The sequence below is a fragment of the Plasmodium sp. gorilla clade G2 genome, assembly GCF_900097015.1.
Source record: "Plasmodium sp. gorilla clade G2 genome assembly, chromosome: 10".
Taxonomy (NCBI): domain Eukaryota; phylum Apicomplexa; class Aconoidasida; order Haemosporida; family Plasmodiidae; genus Plasmodium; species Plasmodium adleri (nom. inval.).
Window position 1 is genome coordinate 1067501 of NC_041702.1, and position 24438 is coordinate 1091938.

A 24438-nucleotide genomic window follows, 5' to 3' on the forward strand; every position below is an offset into this window, starting at 1 on the left:
TAAAAATATTCATTAGTTATTATTTTATGTGTAAAAGAAAAAATAATAAATAAATAAATAAATAAATAAAACCTATAATAAAATTTATACTTAAATTAGAAAACGATTTTTTACTAAAATGTGTAAAATATTAAGTGGAGAAAATTATTAAATTGTAATAAAAAGATAATAATATATATAAATATATATTTTCTCGAATAAAAAATTACCCCACTTCTTTATTTATTTATTTATTTATTTATTTATTTATTTATTTATTTTATTTTTTTTTTTTTTGGGGTGAGGATTTTGGAAAATTGAGGAAATTGTGAATTATTTATATAACTTATTTTATTACCCATTTTTTTTTTTTTTTTTTTTTTTCCCTTATTTATAAATATAGGAAATAAAATTTTTTTTATATTATTACACAACAATTTTTCCGAAAAAAAAAAAAAAAAAAAAAAAAAAAAAAAAAAAAAGTGGCTAGCTCTTTTTTCCCTTAAACGTTTATATATATATATATATATAATATGTAGAAAACCCAAAAGAATGAGACTTATAAATAAGAATTAGTATAATAATATAAATCTTATGTTTTATTGTTTTTTCTTTCATAAAGTTTTATATATGTGACCATTATATTTATTATAACTTTTTTTTTTTTTTTTTCTTTTTTTTTCCCTATGTAACCAGATAATTTATTTAAATTTAGTACATTTTTTTTTTTTTTTTTTTTTTATTGGGGTAAAAGTCTATATGAATTATAAAGGGTACATTAAGAATAAAACTATAATTGAAACATGCATTAAAATTTGTTTGTTTTTTTAAAAAAATAAAAGAAAACAAGAAGGAAAAAAAAAATAATAAAATAAAATAAAATAATAATAATAAATGACAATTATATATAAGGAAAAATAATTTAAAATGTATAATTATACATATATATATATTATATATGTTATTTTTGAAATAAGAATCTCTTTATTATAACATATATAATATTATACATACAAATGTAATAACCATATTGATTATATTTATAATATATATTATCATTTTTTTTTTTTTTAAGCTTTTATAGTACATTTTTTTTTTATATAGGAGATGTGTAAAGTACACCATTAATATATATATATTTATTTATTTATTTATTATAACAAAAGTGTTGAAATTATATATTATATATATGTATACTTTTAAGATTCAGATCAGTTTAATTCTTCAATGATATGTAATATATATATATATATATATTATGAATAGCCATTATTAATATATATAATATTTTAATAGTAAAAGGTACACATTATATGTTAATATATTACATGTTATATTTTATTTATAAAATAATAATAACAGAACAACCCTTAACATTATATATAATATATTATATATATATATATATATATATTTTTTTTTTTTTTTTTTTTTTTTTTTTTTTTTTTTGTGTATTTCTTAAACAATATTAATATATATATATATATAATATATAATGATTGAATAGATTAATACATTTAATATATATGTGTACATTCCAAAAAGGAAAAAAAAAAATATATATATATATAATAATATATATATATATAATATATTATATATATTTTATATTTTTTTTTTTTTTTTTTTTTTTTTTTTGTTGCGCTTACGTGTATACTTTTATAAATGTAACATCTAGTATGAACAGTATGATATTATAAATATGAGTCACATGTTTTATATTATTTATTTTTTAGAATTCTTTATATATAATACAGAAAAAAGAGCTGCAATTTTTATATTATAATATATTTTTTTAAAATATACATATGAACATTAAAACTTAGTGATATCATTTTTCTATGTGTGTAATTATATTGAATTTATATTTATATATCCACATAAAATAATTGTCTCTAATATTAGATAAAATAATAGTTGTTTTATTATTATATATAAATATAAATATAAATATATATATATATATATATTAAGAGAATTTTTCCGAAACATAAATGAAAAAAAAAAAAAAAAAAAAAAAAATTCTTTCGATCTGTTATATATATCCTTTGTATTAAAAATAAAAATATAATAACAATAATATATATATATATATATATATTTATTTATTTATTTTTTATTTATGTTTATGTTTATATATATGTGTGAGAGAGAAACGTTTAGCAGATAATATTATATATAATATATGATTTTATTATATTTTATATTTATTTTTTACTTTTAAAATATTAGCTTGATAATAATTTTAGCATATTTATGTTGTTATGTTATAATCATAGAATGGACAAAAGATGAAGAGAACAATAATAAATTTATATTTGATAAATATATTTTTTGCCTTATTTGAAATAAAAGGTATATCAGCAAGTGATACATGTGAAGAATGGTCAGAATGGTCTGCATGTACTCATGGAATCAGTACTAGAAAATGTTTAAGTGATCTTTCTATTTTGGATGAGACACTTGTATGTACTAAATGTGATAAATGGGGAGTATGGTCAGAATGCAAGGATGGTAAAAAACATAGAAAAGTTATGAACTGTCCTTTTATTAAAGAAGAGCAAGAATGTGATGTGGATAATGATATGGAGGATGACACGAGCACAAATAATAACTATATATATTTCAACGTAGATGAGGAAGAAAATGAAAATGAAAATAACAATATAAGTAATAACAATATAAGTAATAACAATATAGATAATAACAATGTTGATGTAGATGAAAATTATAATGATGATGAAGAAGATGTAAAAAATAATGATTTAAATAATTCTAGCACTAATAGTAATAATAATGACATTACTAATTTCACACAAGTAAATGATAAAATGACTACAACACATAAAACGACAAATATATATCCAGTTAATTTTATACAACAAAAATATACAAAAAGTAATAGACATAGATCTGATGACTTTTCTAAAATATTAAATAGCATGAACAATATGAACACTAATAATCATACTCATAGAAGTAGCAGTAGTAACAATACGAAAAATTTTAATACTTATAGAGGAAATAGTTATATGCATCCTCATTTTTCAAATTATATGAGTTCCTCTGTATCTAATACAGCAAGAGAAGAAAAAAAAACTGGTGACGATGCGGATAAAATAGAGCATGATAATATAACTAAAGAAGAAAGGATAGTACCAACAAATACACAACATAATAATATTAATAATAATCATCATCATAATAATAATAATCATCATCATCATCATCATGGTCGTAGTGATATACATGAACATGATACTTCTTACAGTGTAGATGGTGATAAACACAACTCCAATAAAGAATTACCAAGCTTGTCGACCTATGATTATGATATGAATAATGATTCTTATAAAAACAATTATATGAAAAAATTAAGAGATACTGTCAAAGAAGAACAAACAAAATTAAATAATAATCAGAACAATGAAAAATTATCTTCCTCAGAAAAACACAATGATGATATGTCTGCATTATATGAACATATGAATGCCAAAGATCAAGATCATAAACAACAGGAGCAATCAGATTCGAGCTCAAATAGTCACTTTGAAAATTACAGCAAATTATATATAGCTAGTGGTATAGGTACTCTTGTACTTTTGGGAGGTAGTATAGCTACATATTTCTTATACAAAGAAAAAAAAGAAAAGGTAGTACAAGAAGAAGTAAAAGAAGAAAATTTTGAAGTCATGTTTAATGATGATGCTGTAAAGGGTAAGGATAATAAAGCTATGGATGAAGAAGAATTCTGGGCACTCGAGTGATAATAAATAAATAAAATAAAATAAAAAAATAAAATAAAAAAATAAAATAAAAAAATAAAATGTAGTAGTAGTTACATGAGCAAATAATATTATATAAAATGAATCTTCTCACATGTACAATTATATATAAGACATTGGATACAATAACATTTTTAATATGATTTAAAGGAAGTAACCGAGTCATATTTATTTTATTTTATTTTATTTTATTATTTTTTTTTTTTTTTCATTTATAATTTTGTCAATGGACAAAATTATAGCAATAAATTCTTCTTTTTGTATATTATAATACCACATGGGAAAAAAAAAAAAAAAAAAAAAAAATTAAAAATTAAACGAATATTTTGAAGAGTTTTATATTATATATTATATATTTTATTTATTATTTATTTATTTCTTTTTTTTTTCGTACTTTTTTATAATACATTATATATATATATATATATATAATATTTCCTTTTTTTTTTTTTTTTTGTTTCATGTATACATTTTTTTTTTATTAAAATTCAATGTGTTTAATTTTAAATATATATACATATATATTTATATGTGTGTCCATTTACATAACCGATGTTATGATTATTTTTCAAGACACATTTTTTAAAACATTCATAAATTAAATTAATTCAATAAATATATTTCAAATATATATATATATAGATATATTTTTTTTTTACCATAAAGGGTATTATATAAAGTATATGATGTGGTTGAAAAAAATAAAAATTTTTAAAAGTACAACAAGAAAAAAAAAAAAAAAAAAAAAAAAAAAATATATATATATAAAAGGAATATAAAACCAAATAAAATTATTATATAAATATAATTATTTTTTTATTATCTTATTATTTTTAATTATATCACCATGAATCCTCACATAGTTGAGAATTTCCTTGAACCTTTGGTAAGGCCTTTCCAGTAAAATAATAATTTGAATGAAATAAAGTACCAAAAACAATTACACCCTGTTAAAAGGAAAAATATATATATATTATAAATATATATATATTATAAATATATATATAAATATATATATATATATATATATATATATATATGTATGTATATATGTATATGTGTAGATATATTTTAATTCATTTTACTTGAAGAAGTAGCCAACTCCACCATATATATTCAGACATAGGAGAAATCATATTTGTAGCAATTTCTGGATTAGTATAATAATCTTCCAGATAATGAGTCATATGCACTTTTGTATATGACACTATATATCTTTTTCCATTTAATATTTCATTTGTTGTTTTGTTTTTTAAACTCATCATCATAATTATGTGTCCAAAAGGATTATACATCCTTTTCGTTATTTCCTTACTAATACTTCTCACATACATTTTGTATTTTGTTTCTTTTTTTTTATAACACTTTTACACAATTTTATTAAAATATTATGTAAAAGTATTTAATTTTAGTGATATACTATTACATTGAATATTATTTATATAGGATGTTTTACGCACGAAAAAAAAAAATAAAATAAAAAAAAAAAATATAAATAAATAAATGTATATATATATATATATATATATATATATTTATATTTAATTATTTATATATTTTTGTTCCTTTGTTTTATCATATTTTCAATATATATTATATATTATATATACACATACATTTTTATTCATATGTGCATTCTGTATATTTTTCCTTATTCTTTATTTTATAAATAATTGAATATTTTTTTTTTGACAGAGAGATAAAAATGATTTTATATTATGTATTAAAAAAAAAAAAAAATCCATATAAAAAAATGATAGTTTTTTAATTATGCATGAAATGGTTTATACCATAAAATAATAATAATATATAAAAAAATAAAATATAACATATACATGATATATATATATTATATGTATCCATTTTAATATTATACATATATGTGAAGATGTACATAATGAAATGGTTATAATACTTAAAAAAAAAAAAAAAAAAAAAAAAAACAAAAAACAAAAAATGAATAAAATATATATATTAATATACATATATATTTTATTTTAATTTTTTTTGACAGGTGGACAGGTTATGTCCTCATCCTGTTTAGCTTCATCATCCTTTATCTCATTTTTATTTTTCTTCAAATGTGTATTATTATTATTAATATTATTATTATTTCTATCCTTAATATTTTTCATTACTACTGATATACCATGCAAACTTAACTTCCCCATCAAAATAATAGCTATACCTGTAAAAGCCAAAAGAGAAGATGTAACTTCAATTATTTTATGACAAAATAGATCTTCCTCTTTTTTTTGATCTCTTTCTAAAAGTATTTGATATGGAGGTGTATAGGTGATTTGTTCATAAGGTGAAGAGGAATATATCATATTGGGATCATATACTTGTTCATATAATTTATTATCATATGTTTCATTTTCATTATTATTAATACATAAACAATTTAATATATCATAATTCCATGTTTTTTCTTTTTCTTTTCTTTTTCCTTCCCACATTTTGTTATCATATAAATTATCTGATTGATTATAAGTACAAAATGGATTCATCATATTTACTATATTATCATCATATCCTTGAAATAATGGTAATTCCCCTCTATATGCAGTATCTAACATTTTTTTTTTTTCTAGACAATTTTCTATATTTTCAGGTATATATCTAGGTATAGGTATTTCATTATATATTTCTCTTCTAGGCCTAAATGGGACTTTTATTTCTTTAGGTATATATTTATATCTTTTATATTTTCTTTTTACATATTTATCTACATATTTTATTTCTGGTACTTTTACTTCTCTATATACTGGTTTTATCCTTAACTTTTTATTAGGTACTTCAATATTTTTATATACATACTTATCTTTATATATTGGTGTCTCCACTTCTTTTATTAATGGATACGTACGATATTGCACCCTAGGAATTTCTACAATTTTGTTTTTATATTCGACCTTTGGTATATTTATCGTCGTTTCTTGTATTATGTTCTTTATTTCTCTGCTCTTTGCTGTCTTTAAAAAGATAAACAAATTAAAAATATATATATATATATATATATATATATATATGTGTGTGTTTGTGTAAATATATAAATCCATATATATCTATATATTTATATTACTTCATATAAAGGATAGTCAAATTCTACAGTTGTACTAGCCGAATCCACCACATTTTGAGATATTAAAAATGGAGGGGGATCGAACATATAGTTCTTTTTATCTTCACAAATATTATCACACATTATTAATTTTTTTTTTTAAATCACAAAAGATGTTAAGATATGTAATAGACAAAAAAAAAAAAAAAAAAAAAAAAATGACAAAATTATGTATATATATTCTCGAAGGAGTAAAAATCTTGATATACACAAATATACAAATTTAATTATTTATACTGTTAATTATACATATATTTATATTTAATTATATATTTAATTAATTATTTATATTACTTAAGATAATATAAGGAACAACATATTGATATTACCATATAAGAAAAAATAAAATAAAATAAAAGGAATATTTTTTGAAACTTTAAAAATACATTTCTTCCATTATATAAAATAAATAAAATTAAATATAATAACAAGCTCACATGTCGTACATTTTTAAAATCAACCAAAATTTAACTAAAATTTTTGTACTTTAAAAATAATAGACCTTTTAAATATTATATATATATATATATATATATTATATAATTATATTATTTTTAATTTATAATATTATATGGAAATTAGGATAATCCTTTTTCTTTATGTGTGTAGAACAACACCAAAAAAAAAAAAAAAAAAAAAAAAGAAAAGAAAAAGAAAAAAACAAATAATAAAACAAATATTAAACCCCGCATGTATTTTGTGTGTACTAATTATAATCAACTTATGAACATATTAGAACAAAAAATGTTTCTCCATTTATATAATATATATATATATATATTTTTATATTAACAATTCAGGTGTTCATATTAATTTTTTTATGAACTGTTCAGAAAATAATTTAGGGAATTTCCTAACAAATAGAAAATATAGACATTTTTTTTTTTTTTTTTTTTTTTTTTTTTTTTTTAAAATAAAAATATAACATAAATCAAAATGGCTATTTTTTATAGTACAAAATATTTTTTATATATAATTAAAATGTTGTAAATTATTTTGTATATATATATATATATATATATATTTATTTACAAAATATTTGTAATAATTTAATATATGAGAAAAAGAAATCACAATTTGTTTAGGAAGTTTTGGTTTATAATGAACAAAAAAAAAAAAAAAAAAAAAAAAAAATGTACGTAATAAAAACAATATATTATTTTTATATAATATATCAAAAAAATGCGAATAAAAAATATATACATGTATTATATGTATATTATTTAATATGTTGTACTAGACAATATAATAGTGACGCAAAAAATTAGAAATATTATTATCCAACATACCATAATACTCAATTACATTGTAGATACAAACAATTAATGAATTTGAAGTTATATATAGAGTAAAGGAATTTTTTTCTTTAAAACTAAAATTAATCATTTCATATTTTATTAAGTTAGGAAACTTTTTTTTTTCATCGACCGTATATGAGTTTTCTATTCCACCTTTGATAAACTCACCGAGTTGTTTCAATAAGTTTTTAATCTAAAAAAAAAAAATAAATAAATAAAAAGAAAATAAAATAAAAAAATCACACACACACACAAATATATAAACAAATATATAAACAAATATATAAACAAATATACATACATATATATATTTTTATTTATTTATATTGTTACTTGATATTCATATTTGGTAGATAAGACATCAAAATATTGTGCGTCTCTGTAAATATAAATATTTTGAAATAAAAACGGAGTAAAATATATATCCTTGGTACTATGTACAGTTATCAATATATAATCTGTTATATACATTTCAATTAATTTATCATTCCTCAATTTTTGAAGAGTTAAAAAATTTTTAGAATTTTCAAAATGTATATTTTTATATAAATAATTATTAATATAGAAAAAAAAATCGACAGCTCTTAGATTACGTAAAAATGGATATTTTAAAATATATAAATTATTATCTTCTGATAACATAATATATGTATTATTACAATAACATACATCTATTATATTAACCTTGGGTGATTTTAACTTTTCAAGGGATATATAAGAATTATCATTTTTGTTATTATTATATGATTTATTATATTCATCCATATATCTTAATTTATCATTTTTATTTTCTTCACCTAATTTGTCCTCTTTTTCATGATATAGCCAAAAATAAATTTCCTTATTTTCAAATAAAATACATCCATGATTACAGGATGTACCACTAATTAATTTTTGAGGTTTTGAATTTATTAATTTTATTCTAAATTTTTTATCATTTGATATTTTAATAAATACGAAATATATTTTTTTATTTATAATTTGATTATTCTCATAAGTGTCCTCTTCAATAGAATTATCATTTTCTATGCATTGACTATTTCTTTGAATATTTTTATTTTCTTCATTTTTAAAATAAGAATATTTGTATGTTTCTTTTATTTTGTTATATGAACAATTGTTTTTAGTAAAACGTTCATCACTCGACGTAATATAATTACTAATAATTTTTTTTTTACAGTACATGGATTCAAATCTTTTTGCGTTAATATTATCAATAATATTATTTGATGGTTTATTTGTTATTTTTGTGAAGTCTTGAGGTGTATCATTATAACTATCTATGAAAGGAAAAGGATTATTTTTATTAAATATACAAGTATTATTGTAAACACTTGATTGTGTGTCATCGTGATAATTGTGTTCAGGAATAAACATATGTTTATTAATATTATTATTATTATTATTATTATTGTTGTTCTTATTATTGTTCTTCTTCTTATTATTATTGTTGTTATTATTGTTCTTCTTCTTCTTATTATTGTTGTTATTATTGTTCTTCTTCTTATTATTATTGTTGTTGTTATCAATTATGCTTGATATTTTTCTTTTTTCTTTTTTTTTTATTTTATTTTTTTTTACCTGAACACGTTCATAATTTTCTCGAGAGGAATTATTGGCTAGTTCATCAAAACGTTTTGAATTATATTGATGAGTATAAGAATTACACAATTTTGTGTTTGATTTTTTGATTAAACAATTGTATGATAATTCTATAATAGTTGAAAAATTTAAATGTATATTTTTATGTTTTAATTGTTGTTCGTTTATTTCTGGTAAGCTAGCTAATAAAGAGTTTATTTTAAAATTTTTTTCTTTTAAATACTGTGGAATAATAATTTTCAATTTTGTGATGATTATATTTTGTGAGTCTACATTTGTATTAATGCCTACATATAAATTATTTTTATTATCTATTAAGTAAACAGAGAATAAATTTATAGGATCGTATTGATTATTTTGTATATTACAAGACATATTATTATTATTATTATTATTATTATTATTATTAGAAATATTATTTATATAATTATAATAAAAATGATCATAATAATCATCATTTTCTTTTTGTTCATAAATATCAAAATTTTTGTTGTCGTTTGTAATATTATCAAAATAAAGATCTCCTTGATAATTACATGAGACAATTTGTATATTAATAATTTCATTTTTTGTAGGAACATTAAGTTGTTTCCATTCATTAAAATGTTCTACATGCCAAATATATCTGCTATGTTTATAAACATATAATTTTTTATTTGATAAATATACAAGAATATGCCATCTTGAAAAATGAATTAATTTTATATAATAATTTTGAAACAGTTCATTATTAAATAAACAAACATTCATATGAATCCCGAGTTGTGGATTAAATGTTTTATTATGAAAAGCGATGGATTCATTAGCAAACCTTGTAAAGGCCCCACCAAAACCAACAAAATTTTTACCGATATTATATTTTTTTATTATACTGCAAATATAATTAATATCCTTCTCTAAAAAGAAATGTATATATAAATAAATATATATATATATATAAATTATATATATTATATATATGTATTTTTTATTTTATATAATATTTTTATAATTGACACAAAAAAAAATTTAGATTTAAATATACCTGCATACATTCTTATGTTACCCTTATTATATTCCACCATCTCATTTTCTTCAACATGTTTATTTTTTCTCTCCTTTTTATTATGTTCCAACATTTTACTACATTTCATGGATTCACATAAATATATAATATATAAATAAATAAATAAATATATATATATATATATATATATATATATATATATGGAGAAAGGTTATTTTATCATATTACCACCTTTTTGTAGTATCAAAAAATGGAAATATTCCTAGACTTTGATAAAAGGATGAATCATAATTTTTATTTATAAAAAATAAAAAAAAAAAGTAAACATTACTATCTACAATTTGGTATTCCTTTTTTTTTTTTTTTTTTTTTTTTTTTTTTTTTTTTTTTGTGTGTTCGGGTTCTCAAATTGGCTGTATTGGTGTATTTAAAATGTTGTATATTTTTATATATATTTAGCTCAACATTTCTCCTTATATATTATATATAAAAATTTATATATATATATATATATTTTATATAGGTAGAAATATTATGTAGTTAATACAAAATATTGCATATAGTAATAATATATGTATTTATTTATATTTTTTATTGAAATGGAATAAAGAAAAAAATAATTCTCAAGAAAAAAAAATATATTTAAGAAATTCAAAGGTATACGACATTACACCATTTATTACTATATTTTAAAATAAACATATATGTATATATATTTTTTTTTGGGGGGGGAAACAATTAAAACTATCATAAGCTAATGATAAGAAAAATAAATAAATAAAATAAAACATATATATATATATATATATATATATTTATATTTATCTACATAATATTAAAATAAGATACTTCAAATTAACAATTATTATAAAAATAAGTACATCTTAAATTATATATTTTTTTTTTTTTGTACTTCATAAGTACCTCTTTAAATTAGTACATTTGAAATATACCCACTTTTCATATAAAATAAAATTAGGTGTAAATTTTTTTTTTATTTTTATTATTATATTCTAATCTTTTAAATTTTGATTAGATGTTGATATAATTAAATAAAGCATATTTATTAAATGTAAGAATTAATTTAATATAATAATGTTATAAAATATAAATAAATATATATATATATATATATTATGTTTGGATGTAGGATGCAAGTATATATAAAAGTAACTTTTTTAGTATAGGTATTCTATTAAAATAATTTATCTTTTATATAAATATAAAACCGATTATATGATGTAGACTTTGAAGATGAGAAAAAAAAAAAAAAAAAAAAATTGAACGAATGTTTGATATATTTATGAACACACGAAAATTATTAACATTTTGAAAAAGGACAAAGATAAATATATATACATATATATATATATATATATATATATATATATATATATATATATACATATATGTATATATTTTTTTTTATCTCCCTTTTGGATGTATTATTATTGAAATGATCAGGAAGGGTGTTGAGCTATTTTATTTGAAGGATGTTCCATGGACACCTCCTTCGAGATATCACTTAAAATGTTTTATAAGAATATATCATAAAAATATTATTAAGAAAGAAAAAATAATAAGGAAAAGGTTCTCATATGAATATATAAATGATGATGAAAATTTTTTATTTAATAAATATAGTTGTGTAAATTCTTTAGTTAATTATTACTATGTTAATAAAAAATTTGAAGAAATAAATTTATTAATTAAAAATAAACAAGATGATGGCAAATATATTGATGAGATTATTAATATATTGTATATTTTTTGTGTAAAGGGTAATATTAGTGTACTTGATAGAAGAATAAAATATTATGTTTCTTATATTTTATCATATATCAATGAATATATGGAAGCATTGTCTGATGATAAAAATAAAAATATAAACAAGAAACAACATAATATATATATAAATAAAGATATTACAAATAATTTTTTTGAACACATGGGCACAGATGCTAATTGTTATAATCCTCATAATATATATAATAATATTAATATAAAAGAAGACAATACAATTATTAATAATAAGAAAAAATTTATTAGTATTAAGAGTTATTTGTTATTTCTTAATATTTTAAAAGTATTAGATATGAAAGATAATTTTAATATATTCTTAAAATATATAAGTGAAAATATTCATTTTTTTTCTATAGATATTATTCAGAAAATAGCCTTTAGTTATAATATAAAACATATGGATATTATAAACAATAATGATAATAATAAAATATTTTTTAAAGAAATATTAGACTATATATATACATTAATACAATATAATCCTTCTATTTATTTTATAAAAATGAAAAGTGTTAATTTATGTATTAATATATGTAGTAACTATTTTTTTGAAAAAAAATATAAACCAGAAAAAAAAACGTATGAATATAATGAAGATATTATTTATATGTATAATTTAAATTATATATATATAAATCATATTATAACATTTAATAATTTAATACTTGAATATAATACAAAAAATCAAATAAAACATGATCAATCAGGAAATATATATAAAGAAAAAACGCAATATGCATTTAATAAGATAAATGAAATTATAAAAAACAAATCGGATATATTAACAAACACTATTCAATCTAAATCACAATATAGAAGAAATGAATGTATAAATTCAAACAACAATTTAAATATTATAAATGAAAAATGTAAGGACTATATTAATGACTTTTATTTTAATTATTATATGATTGATACTATATATATTTTATATAATTATTATACAAATTTATTAAGGAAAAAAAAAAAAATAAACAAAATAAAAATAACAACCCAAAACGATGAACAAAAGGAAGAACATTTCTTTTTGTTTATAACAGATGTAAAAAATAATATTACAAATATTTTGTTACATTTTATTTATATTTTACATATGAACCTAAATATGAATCAACAAAAAATTAAAAATAAAAAAATTATACAAGCATTAGAAAGAGTTTTAAAATTAAGCTATCAATTTAGACATACATCATTTAATTATGAATCCTTTATATTAAATTATTGTAACATGTTATTAGTTAGTAAACTCGATCTTTCTTTAATTGATAATATTAAAATATTAACAATATTTAAACATATAATTACACGACGCAAGAAGGGGGATCTACCATATATAGAAACGCAAGAAAAAAAACAAAGAATAGATAATGCATTGAATATATGTCAAGAAACAGAAAAAAAAAAAAAAAAAAAAAAATTAAATGACAATAAGATCATGTATCTTACAGAAGAGAGTGAAAATAAAAATGAAATATATGATAGAGAAAATAATAAATATATTGAACAAACCATTTTACATATAAAACAATCCAACATTTCTAATATAAAAGAAAATAATTTCGAATCATATGATATAAATAAACATTTGGATAATATGATAAAACTAGTGTGTAGTAATTTAAAATCGTGTGTACATAATTCAAGTGGTAATGATATATGTATGTTAATTCCTCTAATTTATGAATTTCATAAATATATGGATGATGAATTAAAAAATATATTAATAGTTCAAATTACTTGTAATAAACATAATATAAATGAAAATAATATAATAAATATACTTCGAGTATTTTATAAAATAAAATATAGAAATGATATGTTGGATCAATTTTTTTATAACCACAAGAACTTTAATTTTAATGATAATTGTGTGGCTAGTCAACAACAAGGTGATCAGAAAAATATTTATATGTTTTCTTGTCCAAAGAATTTTTTTTTATTCTTTTATTATAAAAGTAAAAATAATTTATTCAATTATAAAGATATGTATTATATTGAAAATTATATACAACATAATTTCTTAGAAATGAATATAAAAGATTTTCTTCTTCTACTAGTAATTTATTATAAAAATAAAGTTTTCTTATTACCACAATTATTAATCAAAATCCTTTCCATTGTTAATAATGGAAAAAAATTAATAACGCAAAAAGAATTATTATTCTGCTTATACTTATTCTCAAAAAATTATTATCATTTGTCAAACGATCATAGTGAATGGATAAATCATAATGATAAAAATACACAGTTAATCAGAAAAATTAACTTATTTAGAAAAAGTCAGTATACTCAAGAATATATCAACCATTTTGTCAACTTAATTAATGATTTATTTTATTTTATTTATAATGAAAAAAAAATTAATTATCCACCTGAACAAGTCAGGCATTTGTTGGAAGAAGAAGAAGAAAAAAAAAAAAAAATAAATAATAATAATAATAATAAAAAGATAATAATAATAAATAAAAACAGCCAAAATGGTGAGCTAGCCAAAATGATGAAAGATAAGACAAATAATGACAACATGAGTTATGAATTATATGAAAAAGAGGAATATAATATTGAATTAAATCAAAAAAGTAATAATATAAATTCTATTGATGAATATAAGATAAATTTTAACATATTAAAAACAAATTTGATAATGATGAAAATATTATATAATTTATATTATGCTTATTTTTCTTCATTATTTGAGAAAAGAAAAAGACAAGAAAAAAATATTCTGAACAGTCATCACGAAAAATTATTGAATCATTTATATATATGTTTTAATAAAAATTATTCAAAAAATGTTGAAGAAATTAATGAGGTAGCACCTTTGTTATATTATTTTACATATTTTAATTTATATTCATCTTTTTATTTCGAAAGACAAATCTCATATATATTTATGAATAATATAATAGATGAGCGATTAATAAAATATGTAATGCTCAGTCACGTGTGTGTAAAAAAAATTATTCCACATGAAATCAAAGGTGTAATAAAAAAATATGTGTATGAAAATTTTGAGCATTTTAGTGATTCTTTTAAAATATTATGTTTTAGATTAAGTCATCACTTTTTGGATGTATTGAATGGTGTACCTCTCACTGAGGAGAATAATAATGTGGTGATAGATAATAATGTGTTGAGAGATAATAATGTGGTGAGAGATAATAATGTGGTGAGAGATAATAATGTGGGAACAAATAATAATGTGGACATATCAATATTTAATCATCTATTAAATAATTTGTTAACAAATTTAGATCATATGAAACCAAATCATTATTTAGTAATATATTCTACCATTTGCAATAATATGATTAAAAATAAAAAATATTATATTGAATTATTTTATCATATGAATAAGATAGCTATATGTTATAATAATGAACAATTATTTTCGATACTTTATTACATGTATAAAACAGGATATAGTAAACCAAAAATAAGGAAAAAAATAAGGAACCTTATTTTGTTTCGTCATAAAAAGAGATTAATACATTTAAGTATGTATATTAAATATATCCTACCTCTTGACGAATTTGGTATATATCATTTATTACCAATTAAATATCAGAATATTATATATGACAAGGTATAAAAAAATAAGAAACAAAAATATATATATGTGAATACATATATATAAATAAATATATATATATATTATATATATATTTATTTATTTTATATCTTTCATCTTATAGCTAACAGTCGATGTAAAATCTTTAATTCGACCACCTTTGCAACACATGGAGGTAAAAAAAAAAATAGAAATTTTAATTATAGAAATAATATTTTTTCAATAATAAAAAAAAGAAAAGAGAGAGATAAATTTATTATTACTATTGATATTTCTTTTTTTTTTTTTTTTTTTTTTTTTTTTCTTAAAGACGCAGATTAATGAGGCCAAAAATATAAAAATAAAAAATAAGAAGAAAAAGGTAAAATGATAAATAAAAAAAATATACATATATATATATATATATATTTTATATTTTATATATTTTTTTTTTGAATATCAGGTTGAAACACTCGAAGAATCGTCCAAAGGAAATGAACAAAACGATGCTCCTATATATATCTTTGAACAAATGGTCAAAAATTATTAAATTGTTAAATATATATATATATATATATATATAAAATTTTATATATATTATATTTTTTTTTTTTTTTTTCATGTATTTATTTTATACATATAGAGTAGAATATTATGTTTACTTGCGATGTTTTTTTTTTTTTTTTTTTTTTATTTATTTGTGACATTTGTATTTATAAATATGTATTCTCCTAACATATAAAAAGATTTGTTATAAATTTTTTTTTTTTTGTAAAAAAATTATATATTTTTTATATTTATTTGTTTTTCTACATATAAATTTATTATTCAATTTTTTATGTTATATGAATATGGCAATTAATTTTTAAACATAATATTATTATTTAATGTTGGTATTTTTGAAATGAATTTATAAAAAAAAAAAAATAACAGCATCTTATGAGTAAATAATATATAATATATATATTATAATATTAATTATTTTGATATTTTATGAAAATATCACATGTTATTATTTTATAAGAATATTTTATAAATATATAAAATAATTTTTAAGTATTATGATTTATAAAAAACAAATATACATCGACCTAGTTTATATTTTTCATTTAAAAAGAAAGTAAACAAAAAAAATATAAAAAAAAAAAATATATTTTATTATATTTTTTATTTACAATGAATGAGAAAAATATAGAGGAGGAAGAAGTAGAAAATATTGATGATATTGATAATGTTGATGATGTTGATGATATTGATATTGTTGATGATGTTGATGATGTTATTTATGAAGGTATAGAAAATAAAAAGGATATAATTGATATAAGTTCAGATGATGAAGATGATGAAGAGTTATATAATAATAGTACTGATGATAATAATGAATTGATAAAATATAAAGAGAAATATATATCTTATGAAAAAAAGTTTTATACTAATAAAAGTATATATTGTGTTAATTCTTTTAAAAAATGGATATATTTTGGAAGTATAAATAATAAGTGTTATTTATATAATAATGTTGATGATAATTTGAAGAATTACATTCTGAGTACCACAACACATAATAATAATTATAATAATAGTAATTATTATTATGATAATATAAATTTTACTGATTTAAATAATAAAAAAATAAATTTATCTGAATTAAAACATCAAATATACAGTGATACTATTACAAATATAAAATTTTCAAGGAACTTTCAATATGTTGGTTTGTCTATATATAATGGTGATATATATATATATGAAAATAATAATGATAACGGTTCAGAAATTATGAATTATAATTTAAATAATATGAAGAAAAATATAAATAATAGTAATGGTTTATTGGATATATTTAATTGGGATATTGAAAAAAAAAAAACAAATGAATATATAGTAAATGAAAATATGAAATTAATAAATATATTAAGTATTAATAATGATAATGAAAAAAAAGATTTAGAATATTCTATGTTTTGTTTATATCATGAACATATATTTATAAGTATATATGTAAACTGTACAAATATTTATGTATGGAATGTATTAGAAGGTACTCCAATAAATATCATACATACCACACAGGTACCTACATTTATAAATTTATGTAATTATGATAATAAATTTTATATGATAGCTGGTTTTAATACTGGTCAGACTTGTGTGTATGACTATGATATATATAACGTGAAAAGAGTTGGTCAAATACAAGGTGGTAAATATGTTGATAGTAATAAAAATGTTCATGATAATACAAATACAAACTCAATTAATAATTACAACAATTCTTATTATAATGATGATGATATAAATGATGGAGTATTATGTATTGACAACAATCTGGCTAACGAAATATATATTTGCACTTATAAAAATATTATAAACATATACAATATAAATAATAATAATCTAATTAATACTTACAAAAATTTACATAATGATTTAATAGATTGTTGTTTATTTAATAATAAAAAATATAATTTATTTGCATCCTGTTCTTTAGATAATAAAATTAATATTTATGATTTTCAACATAATAAATCTATAAACCAATTTTATGTAAATTATCATTTTAATGAACCAGATCAAAATCAAAAAACAGAAAAAGGAATCAACTTTTTAAGATGGATTAATACTAATTTACTTTTATTTACAAGCTTAAATGGTAATATTTATATCTATGATATCAGATCAAGACAATGTATTCATCAGTTTTATTCTCACACGGATACTATATTTAATGTAAATCTTTCTCTCCATTTATATCAACATAAAAATATTTTATCTATATTAACAGCTAGCGATGATAATTCTTCGAACATGCACTTTTTCGATATATCTCCCCATTTATAAAATAAAAATAAAATAAAAATAATAAAATAAAAAATAATATAATAATAAATATATAATTATATGTATACAATTTTTATATTTATGTAAAAATTAATCGGAACCTTGTAATATCCATATAATCTACACACTATAGTATGTATTATAGTTTATTCCTTACATATATATATATATATATATTTTAATAAATATGTAGAAAGATAAATGTTTATCTAATAATTTATATGATAAATAAATAAATACACAATATATATATATATATATATATAATATGTATTATAACTAATTAATTAATAAAAATAAAATTTTATCCTTTTTTTTTTTTTTTTTTTTTTTTTTTTATTATTATTATTCAACATAAACATATGATGACTGAGGAATGTGATTAAAAAAATGAGATCTTAAAATATACATAAAAATGCTATATGTAGATATAAGATCCAAGGGTTTCGTTTGATCGTTTTTTAAATTAACATAATAAATGTTATCAAAAATATTATCACTATTTATATTATTACTAATATTAATATAGTTGTTATGAATTAAATTATATGTTCTTTCTATATTATTGCAATTATCCATTATAAGAAAAACTCCTTTTGCTTTATCTAGTAAATGTAAAAATTTATTGTCATCTTCTGTGTAAAGGTTTTTATAATTTATATATAAATCACTATCCTCCTTATATTTTAACATGAGTATTTTATTTTCTTTACAATATTTATATATTTCATTTATATCTGTATTTTTAAAAGGAATATCTAATAAATAACCAGATGATGCACGTATTGTAAGAGGATGAAAAAAATCTATCTCATATATATTATTTATATCCATATTCTTATAGCTCGATTTTATTTTATTCTTCCTTTTCCTATTTAAGTTATCAATATTAAATATACACTGCCATTTTAATAAAAAACAACTTCGAATTAAAGTACCTATGTCTCCATTGCATAAATATTCAATATTTTTAGTATTATCACAATTATAGGAATTTTTTAATTTATCTCTTTCGACATTTGCATATATTTTATCATCATTCTGTGCGTTACTTTGATTTTGAGTTTGAATTTGAGTTTGACTTTTATTTTGAGTTTGACATTGACTTTGACTTTCATTTTGACTTTCATTTTGATTTCTTATTTTACTTTCATTTTGATTTCTTATTTTACTTTCATTGTGATTTCTTATTTTACTTTCATTTTGATCTTGTTCTAATTGTTCTTTTATTTTTTGACAACTAGCCATTTCATCCATTTCGTTGAAATTTTTTTCACCTGACCTGTTCAGGTTATTTTCTACTATCAAATTATAATTAAAAGAATCATTAATATTATATGTATTTGTGTTATTTGTAATATCCATATTTAGTTTTGTTTTAATTGTAGGCATATTATTATTGATATGATTGAGACAGCTTTGTTTCTTTTTTGTAGATTCATAATTGATGTTATAAAAGCAGAGAGCTAAAAAGGGGAGCCCTACATTATCAAAGTAAAATTTGTGTGTGATTTCAGCTATTACTCCATTGTTGAATGAATAAAGAAAAGATAATTTTTTTAACAATTTGTTGGATAACAAAATAAAATTATCATAGGAACGAAAATCTTTCAAGTTGTTAATACTATTTGTATAAATTCTGGAAATATGATTTTTTTCTCTTTCTAATATAATTTTTTTGTTTGTTAATATGACTTTTTCTTGTTTTTGTCTATAATTTCTGTCACTAGCTAATTTATATAGATGAATAAATATTGGATGGTTTTGAGATTTTATTATTTTAACTTTTTTTGAAGAAAAAAAGATTTTATAAAAATGATCGTTTTTTTTTTTTTCATTTAGAGTTAATAAATTATCATTGTTATTTTTATTTGTTTGTTTTATTAGCATATTGTTTATATGTTTATCTTCTGTGCAATTAATAATATTAGAATTACAATCCTTTTTTATTAATTTGTTATTTTTATTTATATTATGTGTTTGCAAGGATACATTTATATTAATACATTCTTTATTATTATTAGGTTTACATATATTACTTTCATCCTTAATAATATTATTTGTTAAATTATTTGAACTTATTATGAATTTTTCATTTTTTATATTTATATCATTCTTAATCTTATTCTCAACATTTTCAGTAGATTCTTTCCTTTTCATTTTTTTTATATTTTTTTTCTTATCTAATTTTTCATCCTTATTAAGTTTATATTCATCTATAATTTTATTATAAAATTCGTTGGTCAGATTATTTTCCTCCTCATTTTGTTCCTCATTCGTGTAGAGTTTTTTATCAAAGGAATGGTCATTATTGTGATAATTATTATTAAGATTATTATGATTATAATTTAGTGTTCTATTGTTTTCTATTTTATGTTTCACTTTCTCTATCTCTTGATATTCCTTTTCGAAAGAGGAGAAATTATATTTTCTATACATAATACCATTCTTATATAGATATTTATAAATTAAGATTGCATACTTTTTTGTTTTAGTTGTACAGCACAACATAATTTAAAAATATAAATGTTTCTTTTATATATATTTTTTTTTTTTATATGATAAGCGCATTTTTTCGTTCATATATTCTTTTGTTATTGATTGATCCCAAAAATTATGTTAGCATTTTTTAAACATTCTTATTTATTAATAATATAAATATATAAATATACAAATATATAAACAAATATATATATATATAAATATATTAATATATATATATATATATATAATTTAATACATATTATATATATTATTCATTAAGAGTACTCCTTTAATAAAGGTGTAGGAACAAAAAAAAAAAAAAAAACTATTATATATTATATGATATTATTTATTTGAAAATGATTCTAAATATACAAATATATTATCATTCATATTAATGAATTATATCTATTCTTATTTTTTCTTTTTTGAAAATAACATATTTATTTAATAATTAATTCAAAATGGGAAATTTTATACATATATTAAAATATGTATAAATATTTACAGCGGTTAAATATGAAAAGTAAAAAAAAAAAAAAAAAAAAAAAAGGAAAAAAGCCATATGAAAAACAAAAAATTATAAGGTTAAAATTTGAATAGCACAAAAAATTATTACATAACAAAAATATATGAATGAATAAATAAATGAATAAATAAAAGACTAATTGTATATATATATATATATATTATATATATATTATATATATAAATATATTGTATATATATATATGTTTTATTTTTAGTGAAGGGGACAGAAACATAATTGCTGGGAATGGTCTGCTCCTGATAAGTTATTTGGATCGGAACTAGCGTTTTGCATGATTTCTAATTGCATAGAGTTAATTTTTTTGTTTATATTTTGTATGTTTGTTTTTTTTCTACTATTCATTTTTTCAATATTTTTATTCATTGACATTTTACAATATGATAATGTTTTGCCAAGTTTATAATATTTACATTTGACTAACACTAATATAAAAATAATCATAATAAAATATAAAAGTGATAATAGAAAAAATGCATAAGCTAATTTAAAAGAACTATTTCCAATACTTCTTAAAGAAACTAATTGGAAGGATTTTTTGGCATTCCATTCTTCTGCTGGCCATGAGTTTTGAATAAAAGTTAATTTATAATCTTCTCCAGCTTCTAAGTCTTCATTTATAACACCATAAGGTTTTATAAATGATGATGTCATAGGTGAGTGGAACCAATTTTTATATTCAGGTGAAAAGGTATTTATCCATATTTTATAATTGGTAAATTGTTTATGTTTTTTCATATAAGTAAGAAAATCAAAATAATGTAAAATTGGAAATTTGTCTATATCATAACTGACCGAACTTTTTGACAAGCTAATTTTGTCATTAAATATTGCAGCTGAAACTAAACCACATGGGAAAATTTTTTTACTAGCTTCTTCTGGTTTTAAATCTGATATATGACATTTTTGATTTTTTTTTTTTCTTTTAGGATTTTTATCTATATTCATATCATCATATACTTCTGGAAGTGTCTGTATATTATTAATACATCTATATTTATATATATCTGCATATGTTCTTATATAAGAACATTTTTTTTCATTAACTAATGAATGTGATTCATCAGCTAAAAATGTTTTAAAGTTTATATAAAAATTCGATATTTTATAATATACATAAACAGGCTTCTTCATATCTTTTGGTATATTTATTATTTTATAATCATCTCCTGTATTATAATTTATATTTATTTCAATAACGTTCAAAGATTCATAATATATATAAGATCCAATTAAAAAAAATGTTATAGATAATATTAATAAAATGGCTACAGCTATCTTCCATTTATATAAATAATGAAAATTTTTAAAATTCTTAAGTTCTTGTTGTTTAAAAGCATTCATAAATTCATTATATTTATAATCATTAAACACAAAAGACCTTTTCCTTCTTATTAATGTATCCGTTCTTTTTTTGTCTATCATTGATATATTTATATGATCACTTTTATGACTTGATAAATCATCAAACTTTTCTTTCTTTTTTTCAATATCATTATATAATTTTTCTTCAAAAGAAACATTCTTTTTAGTCTTATTTTGTAATTTATTCTTATCATAATCATCATCCAGTGCCTTCCCATGAACTGGAACGTCTACACATTGTTTTTTCCGTATAGAATTAAATAGATTTTCACAAGCTTTATAATTTACTGATATTAAAGAAAAATCGCCATTTTCTTCACATTTATTATCACTCATCTTTTTAAGGGATTTTTTTTTTTTTTAAAAAAAAAAAAAAAAAAAAAAAAAAAAAAAAAAAAATTAAAATAATAATAACTGAACAAAATTATGAAATAATTATTACATGAACTGTTCAGGTATTTTTTTTCTATATAAGTAATAAGAACAAAAAAAAAATAAAATAAAAAATAAAAATTAAAGGGTCAAAAAAAAATAACACATGATTATACATACAAATTATTTACACATAAATGAGGTAAACATGAATACATAAATATATATATATGTTTATATATATATATATATATATATTTGTGACCGAGTGGCTGTATATATTTACTTGTAACAATTATATGAATTGTTCAGGTAAATAATTGTTTTTTTTTTGTTTTTTTTTTTTAATTTCCATTATAAAGAAATTTGATACAAATGTTATAATATCTATAAAATAATATAGAAAAAAAATATATACATATATATAATAATATATATATAAATATATATATGTTTGATTACATATTAATATAAAATGAACACAAATTAAAAACGAAAAGATCCTATTTTATTTAATAAAAGTATATATTAAAAAAATATATAAAAATAATAAATCATTTATAATGGAAACTAATAAATATATATAAACAAAAATATGAATATATTATATATATATATATATATATATATATATATATATATATATATATGTGAATTTAAACAAAATGTATATTAATTTATA

At 18.2% G+C, this 24438-nt stretch overlaps 8 protein-coding genes across 8 annotated transcripts; 3 read left to right on the plus strand and 5 right to left on the minus strand.

Annotated features, from left to right (window-relative positions):
- Positions 1-2270: 2270 nt before the first annotated feature.
- PADL01_1027100 (merozoite TRAP-like protein) lies at positions 2271-3746 on the plus strand (the record flags this gene model as incomplete). The annotated part of the gene is made up of 1 exon (XM_028682344.1): positions 2271-3746. One exon carries the CDS (start codon positions 2271-2273, stop codon positions 3744-3746), a length of 1476 nt encoding a protein of 491 aa, XP_028538631.1.
- Positions 3747-4606: 860 nt separating this feature from the next.
- On the minus strand, positions 4607-5098 carry PADL01_1027200 (conserved Plasmodium protein, unknown function; the record flags this gene model as incomplete). Its single annotated transcript, XM_028682345.1, has 2 exons — positions 4607-4711; positions 4850-5098. 2 exons carry the CDS (start codon positions 5096-5098, stop codon positions 4607-4609), a joined length of 354 nt encoding a protein of 117 aa, XP_028538632.1.
- Positions 5099-5761: 663 nt separating this feature from the next.
- On the minus strand, positions 5762-6972 carry PADL01_1027300 (conserved Plasmodium protein, unknown function; the record flags this gene model as incomplete). Its single annotated transcript, XM_028682346.1, has 2 exons — positions 5762-6739; positions 6850-6972. The coding sequence occupies 2 exons, from the start codon at positions 6970-6972 to the stop codon at positions 5762-5764; spliced, it is 1101 nt and encodes a 366-aa protein (XP_028538633.1).
- A 1152-nt stretch (positions 6973-8124) lies between these two features.
- PADL01_1027400 (conserved Plasmodium protein, unknown function) lies at positions 8125-10921 on the minus strand (the record flags this gene model as incomplete). Its single annotated transcript, XM_028682347.1, has 3 exons — positions 8125-8379; positions 8520-10684; positions 10813-10921. 3 exons carry the CDS (start codon positions 10919-10921, stop codon positions 8125-8127), a joined length of 2529 nt encoding a protein of 842 aa, XP_028538634.1.
- A 1329-nt stretch (positions 10922-12250) lies between these two features.
- On the plus strand, positions 12251-16697 carry PADL01_1027500 (conserved Plasmodium protein, unknown function; the record flags this gene model as incomplete). The annotated part of the gene is made up of 4 exons (XM_028682349.1): positions 12251-16183; positions 16293-16343; positions 16479-16529; positions 16611-16697. The coding sequence occupies 4 exons, from the start codon at positions 12251-12253 to the stop codon at positions 16695-16697; spliced, it is 4122 nt and encodes a 1373-aa protein (XP_028538635.1).
- A 626-nt stretch (positions 16698-17323) lies between these two features.
- Positions 17324-18988, plus strand: PADL01_1027600 (conserved Plasmodium protein, unknown function; the record flags this gene model as incomplete). The annotated part of the gene is made up of 1 exon (XM_028682350.1): positions 17324-18988. The coding sequence occupies one exon, from the start codon at positions 17324-17326 to the stop codon at positions 18986-18988; it is 1665 nt and encodes a 554-aa protein (XP_028538636.1).
- Positions 18989-19333: 345 nt separating this feature from the next.
- On the minus strand, positions 19334-21499 carry PADL01_1027700 (conserved Plasmodium protein, unknown function; the record flags this gene model as incomplete). The annotated part of the gene is made up of 1 exon (XM_028682351.1): positions 19334-21499. The coding sequence occupies one exon, from the start codon at positions 21497-21499 to the stop codon at positions 19334-19336; it is 2166 nt and encodes a 721-aa protein (XP_028538637.1).
- Positions 21500-22214: 715 nt separating this feature from the next.
- Positions 22215-23720, minus strand: PADL01_1027800 (conserved Plasmodium protein, unknown function; the record flags this gene model as incomplete). Its single annotated transcript, XM_028682352.1, has 1 exon — positions 22215-23720. One exon carries the CDS (start codon positions 23718-23720, stop codon positions 22215-22217), a length of 1506 nt encoding a protein of 501 aa, XP_028538638.1.
- Between the last annotated feature and the right edge of the window lie 718 nt (positions 23721-24438).